We start from the raw sequence: 23,868 nt of genomic DNA, 5'->3' as shown, positions 1-23,868 counted from the left end.
CTTTCTACTACACCGTCTAACTTTCTCCTTTGCATCCACTCATAATTACTACAGCTGCTGATGGTTGACTAGCAACACGTCTGCAGCAGTGGCCAGATTGTGGAGTTATTGGATTACCATGCTGGTTTTGCCTTAGCAGCCTCCTCCATGTACAGTAAAGTGATCATTGCTCCATCCGAGGGATGATGTGAGAAATTTGGATTAGTCATCTGTAATACAAAAATCATGGATACAGGTAAAGCTAATTTTGGACTTTAAAATGCAGCAGCAGAGGCAGCTGAGATAATGTAAATTCAGGAATGCAATTCCACACTGTATTTTGAATTTAAGATGTATGGGTTAGGTTTAGTTTAACTAAATGGTATTAAATATATGTGGACATCCAACTAAGCACATTATAAGATGTTACTTGGCCAGTTCCCTTCATGCCACGAACTGAAGGGAGCTGTGGGCCATCTACTTTTTCCTGTGTTACGAACACGATGGACGGAAGCAAGTTTCGGAATAAAGCAAAGTCCTGTTTTTGCTCACAGGTCACTAACACGTCCAGATCCTGATCAAACAGGATCTGCCTCTTGCTTACAGTACATATGAACACAGCAGCCATGCAGCATTTCCTTTGATGGTTAGTCTTTAGCTTAATGGTCCCCCCAGTCCTTAAGCTCCCCTGGGAGAGCCAATAAGAGAGCACTGATGAAAGCTGCAACCAATCAGCAGTGAAAGCCGAGGCTGCTTGTGACATCGTGCCCTTTCATCATTTCCATCATCAGAGACTGAGCAAAGGAGGAATGCAGGGGACCTTCAAGTGAGCAGGAGGGAGCACACAGATGTCCTGGTGTGAAAAGAACCCAATGGGCGATTTTTTTTTACCCCTGATTGTGAGAATAATTTGAGGCGATGCATCAGCACAGGCACTAAAGAAGCACCTATACCTACAAAACTGAGACAAAGAGGTGCAGACATAAGCAAAAATCAACAGTTGCATTGCTAATTGGACCAGTCTGACCCTGCTCAAGCAGACGTTCTGCTTAATGCACCGAAGACGCTAAATGCACATTCCATATATCCTGACAGAGTTCTGTGCTGGGCTCAAAGTAATTACTCATACTTGTACTATGTTGCCAAAGCTCTTGACATCTTTATGTCTTACACCTGTTCTCTTTCATGCTTCAAATTCCAAATAAATGAACAGTAAAATAATATCAGGATAGAAAAAAATTAAAAAAACTGTTGAAGGAAAGGAAGTAACAAAAAGGGAGGTTTGTCACCAATTGTAAACTGATTTCACTGTGCTGGGGTATTATTTTGCTTAATTTTACATTGCTCATGTGTTGACTAAATTCCATCGAGTGGGAAATAAAACTCTTTGGAAGGTTAATAAGAAAACAATTAGGTTCTCACAAGATCAAACAAAGCCCACTCACTTACAGTTAATGCTCAGTGACCGCAGTTGGACTGGAATGTCATCCTAAGAGCAATTATTCCAAAGGTCGTCACCACTATTTAGTTTACCACACTCACAATTACAGTAAGCATTTGTGATCGAAGTCCTGGCGTCAGAACTTGTAAAAATGTTCACAGAATCCCATACATATCATTTTGTGAATAATTTTACCACTAAAAGCTAAAGTCAAAAATGCAGATGGCTTTCACGCACAAACCTGTAGGACTGATTTTATGGCAGTTCTGAGAGTTACCTACCTTAGCTGTATAACTACCCTATGTCTAATGCCTATTAATCATGACAAGGTGGATCTTATGAGAAAACCAGAAAGCACTCAGCCTCACTCAAGGGAACTTCAAGTCTACAGCGAAGCAAAATCAACTTCTATGCTTAAAATATGTGCTTTTTGGTATGTGAGGTTATAGTGGAGGAAAAAAAAAAGTTTTTCTCACTGTTCAGTACGTTTCCTTCTCGCCATTTGGTCTCTTGTTCCCACACTTTCGTCTGACCCCAAAGGGGGAAAAAAAAGGGTCTCTGATACTAGCTGTTTCGTTTTCACTCCAAGCAGCTGAGAGGGAGGCCGAAGATATCACAGGTCACATGGGTCCCTGTGGTGGCGATTTAACGAGCGGGTGGGATGCAATTCCCTGTTATGGAGCTCACCGACTACACAATATACTCATAAAGTTAAGCAGATGGAAAACATAAACAGGAATGTACACATGTTGCTAGAGAGGTTTCCGACTTCCACGCAGAGGGACGAAGCCCATGCAGACGCTCTCATCCATCTATCTTTACCCTCCTTCCGGGCCAATCGTGGGCTCAAAGCCGGACACAAATAAACGTGGGTAAATAAACAAAGCAGGAAGCCATGAGTCTGAATGAGCAACAATTAAAAAATGTCTTGTGGACCATCCAATGCAGGGGATTATTACAGATCCCCAGTCCCTCTCTCCCATCTGCCTTCTGTGGTTTAAATGCATCCGTCATCCACCCTGTGGATGTTTGCACAGGCATAATTGCCCCCAGAACACAGTGTCCCCTCCTCTTTCTATATTTGCAGCACTATTCTGCCCATATAGCGTTTGCCATGTGCAGGAAAATGCGTTCGCATACTTCAGAAAGCCACTGTGAACTCTCAAGAGTTGCTTCAGAGCCCTGTGCAGAGATACACTACAATCACCGGCACAACCACTACAACTTTTTCTCTTCCTGGGATTTTTCTTTCCTCGTTGTGTTGAGAGGGCTAAAAGCAGTGAATATAGACAGATGGGAAACAACTAACAAAAATGGGAACGATGGAATTGTCAGTCGGTTTTGTGACACACTGCTTCAGTTCAAGGCGTTACGAGCCATCTCTCTCTCTCTCTCTTTCACTTCTGATTTACATCAACAAATGTGCAACTTTTTTTTTGTCCACAAATAGTTAAACTGGATATCACTAAAATCTGTGACTCATGTTCTGCACCAAAGAGAGGGTCAATATTTAAGACCCCTGGTAGCAGAGCTATCCAAACGGTCTCTTCCTGTTATATTTGAGACAGGCCAAACTCACTAGCCAATTAGTGCAGCTTATACCCTTGCTGGTGTACACACACATGCAGTGGACTGGCAGAGTCCCAACTTGGCTAACTTAGCTGTTATGCTTATGGTTTTCACTCTCATTAACATCACTCAGAAACATTTCTTTTGTTGCTCAGCCTGCATTACTTTTCCTATAGTAGCATCAATCCAACAACTACAAAGTAAATGAACAAAAATGTTTCCATTTACAGAAAGTCTGTAGGGTAAAGGGGGTGTTGGGGCACAACTGAGCTGCATCATGGGAAAACCCGGACTGCTGTGCCCCTTTTCTTCCACTGCTCCATCAATCCACATCACGTCTGTACCTGCCATATGTTCTTTGCGCAAGTTAGGTTAAGACAAACTTAAAAGAATAAATGAATGTCAAAAACGAGTTGGAATAAATTAATTTACTGCCCAAAAGAATGATGCTCGTCTGGCAGAAATTAAATATATTTATCGTGGCCTGGAGGAAAATGACTCCATTTAGCAGAGAATATGAGTTAAACTGTATCAGAAAAATACAAACACTAGTTTGCAGACTTGTTTTACCTACAGTCTCTCTCTCTTTGATCTGAAATCAAATTTTCAGTTTACTACAAATAAAGAGGAGCCGGACTGCAAGACTCTAACCACAAATGTCCTGATGAGAGGCTTTTATGTTCGAGAAACATCAGAAGGGGTCTGCTTGTCCTCTCACCCTTGCATCCTCCCCCTCTTCCGCTCTATCTGCACATCTTGTAAAGAGGAGCATGCAGTGCAAGCAGTACACAGCTTAGTTTCATTAAAATGTATTTTGACATGTTCTGCAGATAAAAAGACTGACAAGGATGGGAAACAACGTGAAATCGCGCACAGGAGGAAGCAGGAATTGTAATTACTGCAGTACATACACAGCTCTGCCCTGCCAACGTACACCATCTGCAGGATGGCTTATCAGGCACTACTATGAACCAGAGCCACAATAATAGTCTGTCTTTTTTAAGAAAATAAGTCAAGTTTACTCAGAATGTCTGACTAAGAGAGAACGTCAACAGCAAGTGAATGTGTGTGTTTTTTTGTTTTTTTTTTAATTCTACTCATGCAGAAATAGTTTGTGATCAAACTGGTGCAATCACAACAAATGCAGACCAGTAGTTTGTCTAAATGTAAATGATTTAGATTACTTTAAATAATAACCATCCCATTAAAACTGCTTAAAAAGTTGTTACTTTTGCGTATTACTGGATGAAGTTTTTGCTCTGTTTATTGGAAACTGATTCCATTTTATTGCATTTTCATAAAATAAACTTTCTTCCCAAAATACACCCAATGAAAAAAAAAAATGGCTTAGATGAAATAGATGATGGCTTTTGACAGGACAAAGCAAGTCAAAGCAAAGTGGTCACCCTTGTAGTGTAAAATCCAATCAACCAATCATCTTTCAGCCTAACAACCGGACTAAATTAATTACAATTAATGCTGAACAATTCAAAGGCTGCCGTCTTTGACAACTCGTGTGAGGTCATCCGGAGGAGGCAGGAACCAACATCTGGGAACGAGAATGCAAACACAGAATGGCGTCTGAAGTGGCGTGTATGATGGCTGCTGTGCCAAGGAAACATCAAAAGGCAAGTGTGTTGTCTCTTTAGCGCAGACTTTTTTCACAGCTCAACGTAGTTGCATCAGTAGCGTCACCACCATCATGAGTCTGTTTTTGCTTTGCCACTAGCACGGGGGAGCAGTCAGTGCTCATTTTGGTCCATGTCACCAAGCACATTCTGGAAGCACTAGACGAGAGCAGTAAAAACAAGTCTGACTCACTGGTCTTTGTGTTGTGAGATGTCCCAAGTGTGGCTTACAGTACAGTAACCAGAAAAAAAAATCACTTGTTGCCTTATCACGCAGTAAGAAGCAATAGGTTTCATATAAAAGTCTGGTATTCGTGTTTTTCCTACTGCACTGTGTCAGTCAGCCGCATTCAGCAAACCAGCCTGTGGTTTCCCATCAGTGGTGGTTCTCTTCTGTGACTAGCAGTTAAACAGTCATGAGTCATGAGAGTTTTTGCCTGACTACCGGAAAGGTCTCTTCTTGCTTAATTAGACAGACAGACTGGTCAGCTCGTCACAGCTTGGAGCTCGTTTGTTTTTAATCCTTCCTCCTCTTGCTGTAGCTCTTTCTGCCTCCATATCCCAGTGCTTCCTCCATCACTTCGCCGCTGGGCTCCAGTTACTCCCTCTCTCTCTCTCACCCCAATCCCCTGTAGGCTACAATTTCCCCTGGGAATCCAAGATAAGAGGAGAACATGCTGTCTGAGAGAACAACATGTGAAAACAAAATAGTTATGTTGTTTTGTTTGTGTGTGTCAAAGAAGAGTGGGTGTATTAGAAAGCCTTGTAGGCAAAGAGTAAGGGACTGAATGACGGAGGACAATAAAAATAAACTCCGCACAGACAACCTATGAACACCAATCATTCTCCCTGGGAGAGAAGTTTAAGAGAGGTGCGGGGGTGTTTTCCAGAAAAACAGAGCAGATGCTCCTGCGTGGTACTGGACATTGTAGTAATGAGATGAAGCTTAGGGCAAAACCAGCCGGGTGGAGACGTAAGCAGAATCCTGAGAACCGAATGGTTTACAGATGACTAAGAGCAGGCCTCCAGATGTGTGCACACGTACACAGTAAGCATGCTCATGGTGGAGGGTAGAGGTGGTTAATTCACACTGCCAAATGTGAATATAGTGTAAATGAGCAAACACCTTGAACTAATAACACAACGACAGCTGTTTACCACAGCCCAGGTCAGCAATGGAGGGGGAAACTAACGTGTGTTTATATCTAGAAACAGGCCAATATTAGAGCTGAGAGGCCATCTTGGCTCCATCCAGCTCTAGCTCCAGATGGCTCCTTCCACATAAGGTTAGATAACAGTCAGACCCCCACACCCTGTCTTATCTGACCCCTCCCTTCCTGGGCTGCAGCGATGGTTATCACTATTTAACCAGCAGTCCACAACCGCACATCAGACAGCAACAGTAAGGCTGTCAAACAACATCCTGCTTACTCCGTTATGTAAACGGTGCTAAAAATGAATTGAGTTTCTGGATGTTTAGGTAGAATCTTTCTTTTTTAAACCTTGTTTCATGTTTTGTTGTTCTCTCAAAGAGCGTTCTTGCAACATCTGTAGGATTTCATTACATTGAAAAAAAAAAAAGAAAAAAAAGATGCTGCGATAAAATGTTTACTCCCTTATATCAAATATATCATGTGAATGATCATGTGTCCTGCAGAAGCAAAGTAATTGTAAACATCATTCAGGGACAAAAAAAAAAAAAGTGTAATATTTCAAAGCCATCCTTTCATGTCTGAACTCATCCTCGGGGCTCCCCTCCCCTCCCCTCACATAAAAGACAAAAGGATGGAGGGATGCTGGAGGAATGAGTCTCGTCTTTGCCACATGACTGTGCTCTTGGCTTTCTCTCATTCACCTGCTGCCTGCCAAGGCTACCCCCTCTTCGTCACTCTGGCCACGGCTGGCATCAGCCGTGGCCCCCCCACCTCCCATCTCTCTGTCTATTCATTATGCCATCTCTTCATCAATGACCCTTTCACAGAGGCAGCAGTGTGAGTTAGCAGCATGGGTTCCTGAGGAATGCAACAGAGCTGCCTTCGTATTAGTTGAGCTTTCGAGGCGTCTGCCCTCATGGAGCCACTGTCATTTGTCTTTTCACACCTCAGTGCCATAACAATACACTAAACAGCCCAGATTGCTACAGTCAATGCACATGGTTGGCTTCCTCCCAGAGTCTTTAGTCAGGATTTCGAGCTAACGTTCAGTGGAGTTATATTTGTCGATCACTTCCTCCAGAGAACGATACATTCACATTGTTAATTCGTAGCGTTATAGTAATCAATAGTGACAGATTTACGTTAAAGGCTTACCTTAGCTTCACACTTCCTGTGGGTTGCCGTCTTGCACACTAAGAAGAATCAGAGTAGGGAAGATGTGCGGAAAAAAAAAAAGAAAGAAAAAAGTAATGTCACGGCTCTATTAGTTATAAGATGCTAAACTCTTAAACACTCCACACCACATCTTCTAGAAAGTGCCTTGGGCATGGAATATTTTTGTAGGCCAACAAAATTCATTGCAGAATTTATTTTACTTGCACGTTTTTCTTTTTCAGCAAAATAACCTTCACAGATGACTAAAATCTTAAGGATTTGGGAAGCATGAATACAATGACCAGAGGGGAAAAACTAATGTTGGGCCACAGAACTGACTTTTTCAGGCATTTAACCAATAACATTTAAAAAATACAAACTTCGGGACAAGAGAACTGAAAGTGCAAAGATTTGGGATTTAGGACTCATTCCTACAGCCCTCTATTTCATATCCTAAAAAACATTTGATCCCCGGGTTTTAATCCACTGACACTTTATTGTTGTCTTTGACGCACTCTCAACATTTACCTCTACAGAATGAGCCCACGTTGTCGAGGTTCTGACGACACACGCTGCACTGCTGCTTCTTCTTGAAGGTCTTTTCCTTGAAGACGTGGGGTTCTCCCTTCCCTGTCTGCTCACGAACACACAGTCACACAAAGAAGAAAAATAAGTTTGATGCTTATAACGAGCTCACAATGATACACGAACAAATGTGGTAATGCAGTCTGTGGAGCTGCCTCCTCTCAGAGGCACTGCAAGAATCCTTGACCTTCATCCAACTTGGCAGACATTAAATGTTGTCTCCCAGTCATCTATAGACTTGTATATGATGGCAGGAAACCAAGCCAAACCAAGAAAGTGAACTTCCCCAACTCTTTCCATAAAGAGAAAGCAGACAAAAGGGTAATGATATGTGATTGTAATAATGACATTGACTTAGAACTGTCAGCTTTAACTCGATCGAGGCACCTTATGTGTGCGAGTGTGTGTGTGTGTGTGTGTTCGTGTGTGTGTAGATGCATGTGCACAAATATAGCTTCAGCCATTCTTTACTCCCTTTGCCTTTTTAACTTCTGTTCTGGTTGTGTAACTGTCTTCCAGTAATAATCCTTGTGGTTCCCGCCCGTACCCTGCTATAATCCTTATTGTGTGTGTGTGTTGTGTGGGAAAGAAAAGAGGGGAAAAAAAAGAAAACATGTGCTGTACTTATTCTTAAAAGACAGGGAAAGAGGAATTTCTTTCCCATGTATGTTATTGGATCCGCTGACTGAACCCATCCTTTAAGGCCCACATTTTATTTTACAGACTGGCTGTATTTTAAAACAGCCAGATGCCCAAGTTCTCCTAAAAACATAACAATTCTTTCTGTTAATACGGGCCTCATGTCCAAACAGTAATTGAAACATTTTTCTAAATAACTGTCCCGATGCCAATACTTTTATTGGGCATTGGGCCCGATCCTGCCTTTGTGTACTTGTAAAACTTCTCCGATTCTGTACCAGATACCACGTTATCCCTCGCAAGTAGGGGGAGGTGCCTTAGAGTCTGTGGTTTAAAGCTGTTTTAAGATTATTGATGACAAAAGTAAAGCCCAATACAAGCTTTGCTGTGCAAATACCTAGGTACTGAGTCATATTCTCAAAAATAAAACATTTAATATTTGCGACATCAGCTTCCCCCCCCCTCCCCTTTTGTCCTTTCGGCTTATTCCATTAGTTCAGGGTCACCACAGTATGTTGATTTGGCAAAGTTTTTATGCCGGATGCCCGTTCTGAAGCAACCCTCCCCAATTTCTCCCGGGCTTGCGACCGGCAATGCGCGGCCGGGAATGGGAATGATGGGTGTTGGGGGTTTAGCGTCTCGCCCAGGGACACTTTGACATCAGCAACAACAAGTGTTATATATTAACTAGAACATTACCTGAAGTTCACTTTGTTTTCCATATTCATTTCACCTTGATATTCCTGTGTAGCCTCTTTAGTCCATGTTGTCCATGCTTCTCCATCCAAAATCTGTGCTTTGTCTTTTTTCCTTTTCTTTTTGCTCTTTTTAGAAAAAGTCACTTTTCATTTAACACCGGTCGCAGCCATATTTGTTTTGGCAGAAGAACTCGGGAGAATTTTTTTGTTCTCACTGTATTTAATTAACTGCGATGGACTGATGAGGATTTTACTGTCTAGCAATACATTCTAGAAGCAAAGCAGTGTAGTACTTGGTATTGGGACAATAAGACCTCTTTCAGAGACCTGACTGTTGTTTTAAGGACACACTTGAAAGACTATGAACATGTTCTTTCGGTGTCTCTGAAGAGCCTTTGAATATGAAAACGGCAACTACTATAGACTCAGTATGGGTACTGCTTGGCACGTGTTTTTGTGCATGGATACACAATTAGAAAGGGAAGAAGAATAAAACAGGTAGGGGGCTACGCGAACAAACTGGCATCCAATCAAAAAAAGTAGGAGTTGGGACAGAAAGTGTTTCTGGGTTGTGAGTGTAAACACACACACACTCACCATCATGATCATCACCACGAGAAGAACCGCTGTTTGTGAAAAGGCGACCGTGCTGCTAAGGTTACCGAGTGTCCATGTTTCCATAGTTTTGGTTAATTAAACAGACGCATACGTACACATAAAGGCTTTTTTGTTTCCTCTGTGTGCTTTTCCTCCTTGGTAACAAAAAAAAACTGAGTTATTTGCACACTTTTTCCATTATCCCCATTGCTTTGACTCAGGATTGGACAGTGTTTGGACAGCTGCCTCCCTGGCATCACCCTCTGCCAGCTGTGTTCAGAGGCCGCTGGCCTGCACCGGTACAAGTGTACTATGACCGCAGCACCGCGGATGGTGGAGGCGGACTGAGTGGGTGGCTCAGGGGCCGTCGGTTATGTAACATGGTGGGATCACAGTCAAGTTTTTTGACTCCGTATGATTTGGACAATTCTTGTTTATATCTCTCTCACAGTAACGAACCAAAACCTCAAAGGGTTGAATAAAGTGTCATGTTATCCGGTTTTACCTCAATAACATTTTATGAATACTTAATTTAGTGCTTCCTCTTCATCCTGCCCTGAACCCCAAATACAACAAACACTCCTACACCTCAATTAAATCCCAAATTTAACTACCTCATGTATTCCTTGCTCATTTGCTTTGAATCAACATTTGTGCCGTCTGAAAAAGCTGGTTAGATGTGACTAAAGCACACACAATTTCTTTTTTTTTTTTACAAACTGCTTCTGTGTTTGCAGACTCAATCAATGGTATAACCGGAACTTGGTGTTTATTAAAGCATGCAGGAGTGTACACATGAAGCCCACGGGCAATTTAAAAAAAAGCAACCAGTTACTGTGAGCTAAACCACAGCGGCGATGTGGTCTGAGAGATAAACACATAGGAGAGGCTGGCAGCATTCCTCCTGTTTAAGAACAATCAAGACCACTATATAGTCCAACCACAGGCAATCGTGGTGAGACAGTGGTAAACGGCTCTGCTACCGACTTCTGTATAAGGCCTCAGATTGGCCACCGATATAAGCTGCAACACCCTAGTTGAGTTGAGGGGAACAGGGAGGGCAAAAATATTCAGCTTACTTCAGTTTTAAAACAGTAATTATCTCAGCGAGATTCAAAGTTCATAGTTGGAAATGAACGCAGGCCAAATGTTACCCTTCAAACAAACATTTAAAGCAGCCATATGATACATTTTCATACTTTTAGTTGTAACTTGGACCTGACATGGGCTGCTGACCTGTCCACGGTGTACCCCACCTCTCACCCCCTCCGACCCAAACAGGATAAGCAGTAACATAATGGATCGGTGCTCTGTAACAAGACATTCCCGAGGCTCTAGTGACTCCCAGAGACTTTCTCTGGACCACTCCATAAACAAATGTATCATGAGAGCTCAAAGCACAGCACCTGTTTATTCTTTAAAAAAAAAGTTGTTCGGTGGCGCATACAGCTAAAAAAAACAAAAAAAGCCATTATAATTATGATTAAAATTATGCACACACTTCCATGGATTTTGGCCCATAGAACATGCAAACTAGCATGACTCTTTGTGTCCCTACATGCGGGAAGACAAGCATTATTATATTTTATCCTCACGTACACTATGCGTGGAGCCAAGATCAGCGAGTCGAGGAGGCCGATAGTCCTCTATGAGCCCCAAAACACACAAGAGTGAAGATCGTCGGAGTAATTTCAAGTCTAAAATTTGCAAGAATGAAAACAACACCGGCAGTAGAGCCGAGATATTCACTGAAGTGTTTGAGTGAAGCTCACCCTTTGGACCAATAAGAGAAGAGCAGGGATTTCTGATTTGACTGACAACCTCAAGGGCGTGGTGGAACGTTATGAGAAATGTAAAGCTGTTTTAGTGCAGGAATAGCTGAGCAGGGCAGAGAGGACTGGTTCACAATCTTATGTTTGATGTGGTGAGTTACTTCATTTATATGATGTTATGGAACATTACTGTACTATTGCTTTATGAAAGGAAGCAGAAATCAGTAGAGAATATGATTAAATGTGCTGCACTATTTAAAGCAAAAAAAAAAAAAAAAAAAAAGGTGCATTGTAATTTTTATATTATCTTTAGCACAGCACGTAGTAACATTAACACATGGACAATAAGTAAACACTAGAGGGAAACTCTTAGTTCTGCAAGTTGGACTCTACCATCAGTATAATGGAGATTTTCCCACAACAAGCGCCTACGTTTCCACAGCTTAATGACACACATCATGTGAAAAGTAAGTTAAGAAAGACTCAACTCAGCTCAACCAGTGAAGGAGGTTTACAACTTTGAGAAAGATTACAACAGAGAAAGCAGAAAACAGCTGGTAGAGTCTGAGTGCATGAGCCTGGTCCCCAGGACAGTAATTACTGTCACCGCTGTAATGGTGAAAAAACATCATCCTCTGGTAAAACATGTGTTCTTTGGTATTCAGTACTCTGAGTGAATAAAGAAACTGTTACTGGTTAGACCATTTCTGCTACCTGAAAAATACAAACAGAGTTTAACATTTAACAATTTTTTTAAGTCCCACCCAAAGATGCACATTTCCACAACCACACAGGTTAATGGATCCATCTGTCATCACGAGCAAATGCTGATGAACCAACCTTTACAGGCAGACTGTACATGGGATCGTTCATGCTCCAAAGCCTCCACCAGCTGGGACCTGCCTGAATTTCCACAGTAGTGACTCGGGTAGTAAACAGCTACCTGAGACCCCAGGAAGAAAAACACACACATACACACACACACTCACTCACATGCAGACGTGTATCCCTGCAGACAGTCAGTGGAAACAGACAGCCTTCCCCTTTCCTCTTCCCATCCCCATATCCCCCCCCCCCCGGGTTCCAGGATAGACCCCACCTCCCCTAAAACATATGCTATGCACAAGAAGGTCCTTCTTATAATATTTCAGCCCTTGGCAAAAAAAGGAACAAGAGCTTACTGGAGTCAAAGAGATGCATTCTAATCAGACATCCCTCCCCTTCCCCCTCGCTGCGTGTCTGCCATCAGAGCACAGACACACACACACACACACACACACACACACACAAACACAAATCTAAAGACAAATGCACGGATGCACACATAACTGGAAACTATCTTGCCCCTGCCCTTTTGTGCCTGTCTAAAAATAGTCTTGATATTTAGGAAATGATGAGCCTTGTGTGGGAGAGGTTCATTATTACTGACTACAAGCTTGGACACTGACCTCTGTTTGGCCGCAGATGGTCACTGAGGGCACATACTGGAAGCAGCCTCGAGGGAAAAGTCTTTTCACTTTTGTCTTTAGTAGAGCTCTGTGATGGTCATTTACAATTGGACTTTGTCTCCAGATCTGTAGATCATTATTTTACAGGCTCAGCTCAGCCACTTTGCTGTGTAGAAGTTGCCCCCTGACAAAAGTGGCAGGTTTCACAGTGCGTTCTGCTTTATCGCCTCTATACTGTGAAACCCAAGCTGCTATGTTTTCTGTTAGGGGCAGGGTGGGGGAATCCCAACTGTCATTGGCCAAGAGTTGGGGTACTCCCTGCACCGCCCTCCAGTCTATAATAGGGCTCACGGCTACAGGCAATTTCGGCCACCAACTAACCTAATCAGCATGTCTTTGGTCTGTGGGAGGAAACCAATACACGGGGAGAGGATGCACACAGAAAAGCTACAGTCAGGTTCAAACCCAAGACGTTGTAGTTGTGAGGGTAGAGGCCACTACAGCCACCACAACCAAGCCAAACTGCATGAAATCACACTTTCACCAGCAGGTTGTCCTTTCATTGACAATAAATTACTGCTGCAACTCCCAATTGTTTTCCTTAAGAATTATTCTGCTGACATGTGATTAATTCATTACTACCATTGCATTTAAATTAACAAACTGATGAAGCAGAATAAAAAATGATGGAAAGAAAATCTAAATCAATCTAAAAGAAGACATGATTTAATGACAGATTTTCTAAAAATAATAATAATTGTGATGCATGTTGCAATCTTTTTATTATGTTTTCAAATGCAAGGCTGCAGTCAGCGGGTTCGATCCCCACCAGGAGTGGCCCCGCCCAGCCATCAAGGGCCACATTGTTGCCGATCCCGTGCCCGGATAATATTGGAGGTTAGCAGCAGGAAGGGCATCTGGCGTAAAAGCTAAAAAAATATGGCAACACCTAAAGGGACAAGGCGAAAGCTGTTGATCATCTACAGAAGAATATTTACAGACTTTCTACCATGTGACAAACTCGGCTCCATACTGAATAGAGGTGACGCTGCAAATAGCATGAGTGCAAAGCAGGCTTTACTGCAATGCAAGAAAAGGAAAATTGCGGTCCCTTTAAAAAAAACAAAAAAGGAATTTACAGACTTGACCCTCAGTTTCAGTGAAAATACCTAAAGAATTTTTATGTTTAATGTGAAGCAACCAGAAATTGTGTTATGACTGTAAATTGGAAGCATGTTGGTGTAATGCAGTAGAACACAGTCAGTCATTCTGTGGTGTGTTCATTCTTTCCTGGGTACTTAAAATCACACCCTTCATTGAAAAGTAGCCACATATCTAAGTTCCTGCAACCTGTGTTGGCATCACGACCCACATGCTTGTTAATAAACGTGCCAATTCATTTGTACGCAAGTGCACATGTGTGTCCAAAGGGTGGGACAGGCAGTGGAGGGAACAGAGACTGCCTGTTCCTGAGGTGAGGTCAGTGCGTTGCCATGTTACACTTCCGTTCCTCAGGACTCAAACACACAGAAAGGTCTCATTGCTTCAGCTCCACCAACACCCCCTGCGCCATCTGTTTTGCCTCAAAACATTATCCATGTACTGTGAAGTGGCGTCAGTAACGTGGTGGATGACTTCACCCAGGGGGTGATGATTAAGTGATGGTTAAGCATGTTAGTTAGATATGATCTGATTGCAGCCTCTGACACATGTGTAGAAAACCTGTTGCTGTGTGCTGCATCCTTACTGCTGTACTACTGCAGGATTTATTTTAGGTGAGCGTGAATAGCTGCTACTGTATAGTTGAACTTGATGTAACTGCATCTGGCACCAGGGAACGTGAACAAGCATCTGTTTCAGCCTCTTAACTTGGCAGCGATCCGATGTAAACAACGATCATGTGCCATTTCTGGACCATCAAACTTTACACCCAATAATTAAAAAACATAGAATACCTGCTGTACTCTGAACATAACTACGGTATTGTACTGTGTCCACAGAGCATCTCCGCACGATCAGCAGCATTAAGTGCCTTGCTTAAAGGCTTAGAGAGAGGTTGGACACTGTTATCTGGATGTTAATCCACAGCCATTTTCCTCATGCTGGGAAGCAGGATAGGAACTCATGATATGGAGAAAACACTAAGTGGCTAATGTATCAGCCAAAATTGTACATCACACACATACACACACACTCAACACTCGTCGCCATCAGGATGGCCTCACATAAGCAATATAGGTTCAAAGCTTTAGGTCTCCATCGCCCCACAACAAACCAGACACTTTTTAAGAACAGCTGATACAAATTGCCTCTGCAGCACACGTCACTTGGCGTTGGCCTGGTTACATTTACAGCTGGGAACCCACAAGAGAAGTTACAGGAAAACATCCCCCAACTCAGCCCCACAAATTTCCGAGTCATACTGCGCAAGCTTCTTTCAAACTGGCTTCTTGAAACGCATCCGCTGTTATACTTTAATATGTAAAGTCACCTGTGACCTCATCTCTTGGAAAGCTTTGCATGAGCAAACACGCTGTGTGTGTGTTTGTTAGTGTGTGTTTGGGGGGGGGGGGGGGGGGGGGGGGCTGCTTAGTGCATCATATGACCCTTTTCAGAACATTTTATGTTTGTTTAATGAACCGCGACTTCTCACAGGAAACTGTCGCTCATCACAGAACCGCGGAGGAGACGCTTGAACAAAACGTCAAAAAACGCATCACACAGTCAGAAGCCTTAATGAAAGTCGCAATGGGAAGCACAGATGCTCAGAAATCTGGCTTTTATTGTTCCTTTGGATACAACATTCTGACGCTGAGTTCGGACAGAGTGCGCAATCGGAGTGCGCCCCGAAAATCGAAGTGCGCAACTAACAGTTCAGTTCCACAGTCAGCATCACACATCCATCCAGAAGCCTTCACACCGACTCCAAATCAATGTGTGGACCCAATCTCAAACAAACACATTCAAACCCTCAAAACTTTCTTTCCCGCAGTGGAGACGCACTTACCTTGTTCATTTTCCCGCTTATCATATCCCCTGGTTTCACGAGCTGCCCCTCATTCCCAGGGAAGCCATCAATAACACGGCCCGCGACTAGAACGTAGTTCGTTTTCTCTACCCCGGTCCACCCTCTTCGCTGGGACAGCGGGGCGGAGCTACACGCAGTGTAGCATGTGTGGGAGTACTATTACTGGATTCGCATACCATGATTGGTCGGATTGTGGAGGCAAGCGTAAAAATACTGGGTCTGGATTGGCCCATGTAATCACTAGACTATTCCAACCGAGACTTCCACTGTGATTGAGTTACAGCTTAGTAGATGTAGTAGTTGATCACATGCAGTATTTGTAAATGGATGTTTTTCTGGGTTAGAACTGTAATACAGAATTAGCTCTCCCACTCTATGGAAGGTGGATGTGGGCTTGACTTGGTCCAAAACAAACAAACAAACAAACATATTATTATTTATTATTATGTTCATCATAAAACAATAAGGTAATATTGGAGGTATTTCATTTACTCGTCTGCTTTAATTCATGCACATAAAGTAGTTCTGGTACTCTCAACAAGTACTACACAATGAGGCCAATTTAGTCTACAGGGGGGGTAAAAGGGTATCTTCTTCAAGACAATACTGAGGCGGCTGTTCGCAAAAATTTGTGTCACCTTTGTCTTTGAAACCATCAGCTCAACACTCAAAGATGTAATAAAAAAATGACTGGAGGTCGGTCTGAGACCGCATCATAGCCTTTCATAACAACTCACATCTCCGTATTTGTGTTTGGGAGTTAATTGTCCTCTTATGTGTTGCTGTATTTTTGATGAAATTAGGTGTTTTATGTATGTAAATCTGCCCTCACCTAAACCACAGTTTTCCACATACCTTGTAATAGCAGTACTGTACTTTAAATGGCACAACCTCTGAATACGGACTAGTGTGTTAGTAGCAGCACCTAGTGGTAAAATAAGAGAAATGGCCCAGGTAAGAGAAAGCTGTGCTGCTTTCTAAAGCACATATTATGATATTCATCACTTTCTTATTGTCTTTTTAATACATCATCTCAACAGCTAATGAGGGTCGGGACAATCTGCATCTGTGGATGTAGATGTAATATTTGACACCGAAATTAAAACATGCATTTGCACATTTTTATTTAAATTTAAAGCAAAACCTAGACATTAGTCGAAGCCGATTCTCCACAGATAAACAACATACATACAAGTTCTTTAGAGTTGCGCCAACATCTGTGTGTGTGATTATATTTCTCCGTATTCGTGCATCTCTCTTGAGTTGCTTGTCTTAGCCCGTAATATAACCCAGCCTCAGGCTCCTAATGCACAGAGCATTATTTCTGCCTGCTGCCTCTATCTCTTAGTTATTTCCATATGTGTTGAATTGACACGCAGGTATGAAGGCTGTATATCATATCCCTACCAATCAGAGCAGAGTGTGACTCACATGCAGTAATCCACTGCAAAGGACACACACAGCCAGTAATGCACTCCATTTCTTTTAGTCATAACACAAGAATTTCCGCCTCATAGTAAAAAAAAAAAAAAAAGGAAAAAAAAGGAGGACCTGATGGATTTGGGGGGTCTGAGGGGAGTTTGGTTGTGGACTTCTTCTTCTGTTTTTCTTTCTAAGGAAGAGGAGGGTGCTGAAGAGGAGCAGATGAGGAAAGTAAAGTAGCAAGGTGGAAAAGTTAATGGGTGAGGTGGGGAGACCACATGTAAGACCACTGAGGGACCATGCGAGACAGGAAGCCGGTGCTTGGGATTGGAATGAGGGGTTGAGCTGTGGAGTAAAGTGGGGGAGGGTCATGTTAAAGGTGTGGAATGAGGAAGATGAAAGTTCTGTGGATAGGATGGGAATGTGGGGGAACATTTGAGAATAAAACATCTGAAATCAAGATTTTGCTGCTTTAGACCAACATCGAATAACCACCACAGTGCAAGGTGCTTTCACGTGAATGCACTCGGGATGCCAAGTGTTTTCTACGTCATAATGCAGAATCTAGAGGAGGTGGACGAGCATGGATCACACTTGGAGGTAAATTAGAAAGATGTGGACAGAGTGGAGGCCTGGGGCCAAGAGGAAATGAGGGGAGGAGGAGGCTGAAAAGGGGGGATCTGCAGCTTGATGAAGGATTGTGCAAGACAGCACTAAGCCAAAGGCTGATAAGGTCCAGCTGTTGAAGGAGCAAACATGTGAGAAGGCAGCAAAGACACAAAGATACTGAGGGCACAAATGAGGCACATGCTCATATTTATTTTGCCAGCGAGTTCAATAAAATCCTCTCTGTCAGCCAGACCTGCTTAATCCAAAAGATATTTTTCAAAACATAGCTGAACTTCAAGCTTTGGCAACACTTTTGCATATAAGCAATGAGAACATTTCACGCATACTTTGCAGCAAGGTGTTTGGGGCTGGGATTTGTTGGCGGGTGGCGGGGGCGGGGGGGGGCGGGGGTTTGGGACAGAGAGGAAATGGTTTATGTGCTTTCCTTTTCTCTCAGTCAAATTTCATCTCCGTGCCCGCTACACACAACAACAACAAGCGCTCCTCAAATCCTGCTCAGATTTTGGAAAAGATCTAGTCTGGAATCAAGTCTGCAACAGCCACCCTGGTGAACTGGGACTTTACATAGGAATTCACTGTTTTTAAATCAGACAACTACTTCTATTCTATTCTAGATGTGTGGGTCCATTTAACCCCAAGTGGTCAGTGTTCCTTCCCGTGTTGGGTGTGTTTGTAGCAAATTCCTGTGGTTCAAGGACTCAGTATTGGTCACAGCCAATCTAAACGATGTTGTCCATGTGAAATTACAGGGAACTTAGATAAATACATATAAAACCAGGGTCTAAATATTTCTAGAATCAACAACACACACAAGAAAAAGGAAAACTGGTACAATTACAGGTTTTCCCATCATCCTTAAATGGAGACTATAACAGCAGGTTGAAAAGGAGAATGAGCTGAAATTTGGAGATAACTCGCATAGCACACAGCTGCCAGTGAGACTGCTGGGTGTCAGTCATCACAATCTCTGCAGAGTTAGGTAGGTTTATGACCACATACATCATTCATTAGATATATAGGATGTTGATGTTGTTGTTTAATAAATGCAAACTTAGTGGTGGGAGCAGATGAAAAGTCAGAAATCCTCTGGGCACGGTTTTAAATTGGCACGAATCTTTCCAGCAGTTGCAGAGGTACTTTAATCTGGAGCAAAGAAACTGACAGACATTGCCGTCCTGCTGCTAACGTGGCTAAAAAACAAAACAAAACAAAACAAAAAACTAAAAAAACAAATAAAAAAAAAAAACCCTGCCATTCTCTCAAGCAGCAGAAAGAAAATATGTTTCCTAATAAAATGCAGCTGCCAAGTGATTCCATTAATGACTGTCGTACTTGGAACTTCTGGCTGTGCCTGTTGGCGAATTGAACAGGTTTACAATGGAGCCTGCCAACATATTAAAGCGGTTAAGTTCCAGTGCAGAGGTTGTCTGTTTGTGATCGTAGCACAAGAGAACAGAAATTTATGACAAGGGTATTAACCTCGAGGTGGCCGTCTCATTACTTCTGTGTGAGGCTCGCCTACTTGAATTTGGCCCACTTGAATCCTGCGTTGTTCAACAGAGCCTGACACTTTGTTTTTATCTATTTATTTATGTAATTATTTTAAAGAAATTTCTGCCACGGGCTGTTTGTTTCACAAATCCTTTTTTGGGGAGGTTGTTTATAGATGCTCAACTACTCCCCCATCAATAACTGTCCCAAAAAAAAAAAAAAAAAAAAAAAAAAACTCTGGACAGAGAGTCAACTTGTTTTAAACCCACCGAGCACATCTGGCCAAAATAAAGTTAATGGGAACATGACACCAGATATGAATGTGGAAAATTCAATGAGTCTATGAAAAATGTCGTAATGAAAAAACACAGTTAAGTACTTTTTGAAGAGTGTGTCACAACCAGCTGAAGCGTTAAAGAAACAAACAAAATAAAAGACTTCAGATGTAAAAAGCAAATTATTGAAATATATTTTACTGTTTTTTCTGTTTCCATGCTACAATAAAACAGAAGCCAATTTTGACCTAATAATGACATAATTCTGATAACACAACATAAGAGCAACACGTGCAGTGGCCAGGTTTCTGGGAGGGTCTTGTGGGTCTGAATAGGTTTCTTGCCAGGATCTAAAGACATTGAAGCCTTAACCACATGTGTGTCAGGTTCTTGCTCATAGTAGCATTTCAGCTGCTGCACTTCTCACACCTCTGACTATGTGGAGGACAACCAAGAATCATTGAAAACAAGAAGTGGGGAAACAAGTTTTTTTTATAAAAGGCCATTAACAGACGAGACAACATGTCCTCCTTTAGGATGAGCAGTGGGTTTTAACTGGTTCCCACACCCATGCCTTGGGGTCGGTGACTGCAGGATGATGTAGCCAAAAGGGCTTCGCATTCCCACGCTGCTCAGCATGTGATATGAAGCCACTGGGACTGTGGTGCAACCAAGCGTGCACACAAACACACATGGTAGCAGGTCACACATCTGGATTAAAAAACAACAAAAAAGAAGCCACAAATGCTCATGCTTGTGTGTAATCTCTGAAGTGATGTAAACTGAGACAGAGGTCATGGCTCTTTGTGTTCTTTTGCAGCCAGCCACCTAAGCCTGCCTCTGTTTACATTATGGTCATAACCCAGCATCACAACAGTATCACTATTGTATCCGCACAGATGTGGTTCCAGCTCCAAGACGCCATCGTCATCTGCACCATCTTTTAAATCGAGGCCAAACAAAAAACACACACACACACACACACACACACACACACACAGTCGCCTTGTATGAATCACTCGTTCTATTGCATGATCTTGGGGACACGTCTGTGGCACGAGCATCAAAGTGATAGTTTTTCCTTACTTTGTTTTCATTTTTTTAATCGTGCACAGGGCTGATGTTGATCGTCTTCATACACAAGATGATTTAAATAAAAGTTGTTATTCCTTTTGATCAAGCCAAAAAGACAAGCCAAGGGCACAGTTATATGCTGTTTTATACTGATACACGTGAAGTGACATCATTACTGAAATGCAGGGCAGAAAATGTGCATAATTATCTTCAAACAGCAATGAAATACACTTGACTACTGACAGACTTCAGATGGAGATACACATTCTCTCGCTGTCCTAAACAAATAATGTTCCTTTCATCAATAAATAAGTCGCTTAGTCAAAAACTCTCACTCTCACAGAAACATAGGTCATCCTGTTAGAGGTGTGGGGTCCAGGACCCTGACCACAAACACAGGCCCCCCCTCCTGGATGTCTAGCTGCAGTGAACATGTTCATCTAATATTTCATAACACACTGACGTGATCACCACATGTGCACTAACCTTTGTCAGCCTCATTCTGCCACTCTCGCTCCTCTCCAGACTCCTTCTCTTCAGAGACGAGTTTCTGACCACAGGCACCGGTTGCACCTCTTCCTCCCCACACCAGTCTGAACTCAGGACGCAACCCATATAGATGGATGGGGTCCTGGACTCTCTCTCTCTCTCTCTCTCTCTTGTCTCCTGCGGTCCTCCCTCCTCCTCACTCCCTCTCTGTCCTCTTCCCCTCGTCCTCTACACTGGCTCCAGCCCGGGCTCCTGGGCAGCTGTTTTTTCGCGGATGAAGAGGAGGGAGAGGGAGGCCCATCCCCTTTTCCTGGCTTCCGTTCAGCTCAGCTACGGGGACAGAGGGAAGGATACACTGTGCACACACTCCTTGCCACCTCCCACCCACTTACGCACTTTCAAAACACCTCTCTCACCAACTCAGTCTGGCTGCATGTGGACTCCCCATTTTTCTGCCTCCACCCCCTCTCGCTGCTTGTCTTTTCCCACAGACAAAAACAAACTTCTACAACTTTCTTCAACACTCTTACGCTTCCCAACTTTACCTTTTCTTTCTGGTTCTCTTTGTGATCCCACTCACTACATCTTTGTATCAGCCTCAGTCTGTAATCAAGGATTCATCTTCCCTTCGGGTGAAGCTCCTCTGTACTTCTTCTTTCTATCTTTACCCTTTTCTCTCGTATTGATGCTTTTCATCTTCTTTCCCAGTTCTCCCATCCCCAAAATGTATCTCTCCCTTCCTTCTTTCTCCCTTTCCCTCGTGCTTCTAACTCTCCAGTAGCATTGCCTCACTCTTACATATACAATTACCTCTCTGTTCTCACCCCCACCCATCTCTCCTCCTCACCTCCCCTCTGTTTCCTGCTTCCAGATGCAGGCAGTCTCTCCTTAGCTCTTGCAGCACACATTGTTGGTATTGTCTAGAAAACAACCAAGAAAAACCGCCACAGTGATGGCAGCTGTTGGGGATGCTGCGCGAGGCGGTGATTCAGAGTGGACGAACCCTTCGCTGGTCTGAGCCCATCCCTTGTTTACAATGCAATAGTCTGTTTGTTGAAATTGTGAAACAAGGTCTCTTTCACCACAGAAACTGTACCTAACTTTTAACAAAGGGGCGTGAAGTTTTCTGCTCATTTAGAGAATTTGTATCAGGGAAGGGAAACGTCCCCTGCATATTTAACATTGTCCCTGAGTCTGAAAACAATATTCATTTCTAACTCAGAGTCTCTTTACTGTTGTTTATGTCTTTTCCCTTGAGTGTTGCTCCGCAAGAGCTCACAAAGCTTGGAAGAGTGAGACTGTACCCCTTAAAAGGGAAATTCTTGATGCGCCTCCAAAAGCCCCCCTCTCCCCTCCTCTACCGACTTTGTATTTACTCTCCGCAGCCCCCCCCCTCTCCCTCCTCCTCATGTGTTTTTGTCTTTCTCGAGACTCCCCTTAGTCTTTCTTTTCTCAGTTCAGACTGAAACCGCTCCAGAGGCAGTATTCTTGTTTTGGCCCAGACAAACGTTCCAGGTGTCCTTCCTTTTCTCCCTTCCTCTGCGCTATCATCAGTCCATTCCGCCAATATCCCCACCCCCCCACCCCCCACCCCACCCCCTCCTGTGCTACAGTGCTGTGTTTCAGACCTCCATCCATTTGAGCCCAAACCCTCCTTCTGCTTTCCCTGCTAGTCCCTCTTTTCTATGTATATCTTAGGCAAGGTCTCAGACATGAGCTCAGACTGCAGACAGTGTTTATAAGAAGCCCCCCTCCTGCTTTTACATGCCATGAAATTAAGTGCTTGTAATCAACTCAGGTCTCACCAAAAAGTATTGCATCTTTAAAATGTAGAGAATGGTTGGAGGTTTGCATGCTGAGCCTTTATATATTGTAAATTTCAAATCCAAAATAAGTTTACAATTGCATTCTAATTAGAATTGCTGTTAAGAGCAGTAAAAAAAAAAACAAAAAAAACTATTATGATCTATAAAACTGGGTCTAACTGGCAATGAAATTACAGTATCACGCAATCGGCATCCACTTGGCACTTGTTAGGAAAATGTAGTTTTCGCCTGGATCCGTGACAATAAATGACAGATTTCTGGACTTATTCGTATTTTTGATAAGCAGAAGAGGAGGGAGAGAGAGGATTTCATCTAGACACGAGCCGAGAAAGACAAAATAAACCAAGTCCAAATATGGAGAACCAGACAGTAAGAGAAGAGACTGCAATCTGAAGAAACAAATGCTGACAAAACAAAGGAGTACAGAAATAGACGAGCTGTGATGTCAAGAGTGACGCTGGCTAAATTCTGTGGAGGCCTTGTCTCATATCAGAGCATGTTTTTATTTTCACATCTCGAGTTGGTGACTTCCATCAACTTTGGCGTTTTCACGTTTGGCACTAAACTAGACGAGTGCGCACAAATTAACATTGCACCGCACTAAACAGCCCTGTCTTTGACCCCTTCGCTGTTGCCCATGCTGCATCTGTTTTTGTGGGTCATTCTTGGACCGTACCACAATTTCACCACGTGTATGTGAAATGTGCACAACCATGACATGTTTGTTGACCCACAGACCAACCAACGGGCAGCCGTGCCAAGGGTGTGTGCACTGGTTACACTCATCAAGCATGAGGCCCACAGCACCGAAAGGACACGACGTTACATACAGACATTTGATTTGCTACTAATGACGGTGTTTCCCTTGGAGCTTATCAGCCCCCTAGTGGGCAAAAACAATGCAGTAACATTTAAAGGATATGACCAGGCTATTATTAGTGTGTCTTATTGTCAATATTTAAAAGGGC

General features: G+C 42.9%; 1 protein-coding gene across 8 annotated transcripts in view; it reads right to left on the bottom strand.

Annotated features, from left to right (window-relative positions):
* Positions 1 to 21,842, bottom strand: part of tns2a (tensin 2a) — a 40,578-nt gene extending 18,736 nt beyond the window's left edge. For 3 of the 8 annotated variants that reach the window (XM_067528317.1, XM_067528320.1, XM_067528324.1), the window contains exons 1-3: positions 21,072 to 21,842; positions 7,455 to 7,560; positions 6,927 to 6,964 (exon numbers count right to left, since the gene is read on the bottom strand). In XM_067528317.1, coding sequence (XP_067384418.1) covers positions 6,927 to 6,964; positions 7,455 to 7,560; positions 21,072 to 21,200 — 273 coding nt within the window. In that variant the 5' untranslated portion in view covers positions 21,201 to 21,842. Of the gene's footprint in view, positions 1 to 6,926; positions 6,965 to 7,454; positions 7,561 to 12,057; positions 12,106 to 15,672; positions 15,826 to 21,071 lie in introns of those variants that run through there. The other 5 variants (XM_067528319.1, XM_067528322.1, XM_067528318.1 and 2 more) reach the window with 4 other exon arrangements.
* Between the last annotated feature and the right edge of the window lie 2,026 nt (positions 21,843 to 23,868).

The sequence above is a fragment of the Channa argus genome, chromosome 13, assembly GCF_033026475.1.
Source record: "Channa argus isolate prfri chromosome 13, Channa argus male v1.0, whole genome shotgun sequence".
NCBI lineage: Eukaryota > Metazoa > Chordata > Actinopteri > Anabantiformes > Channidae > Channa > Channa argus.
Note: the sequence above shows the minus strand (reverse complement) of the source record. Positions and strands in the feature narration are given on the sequence as shown.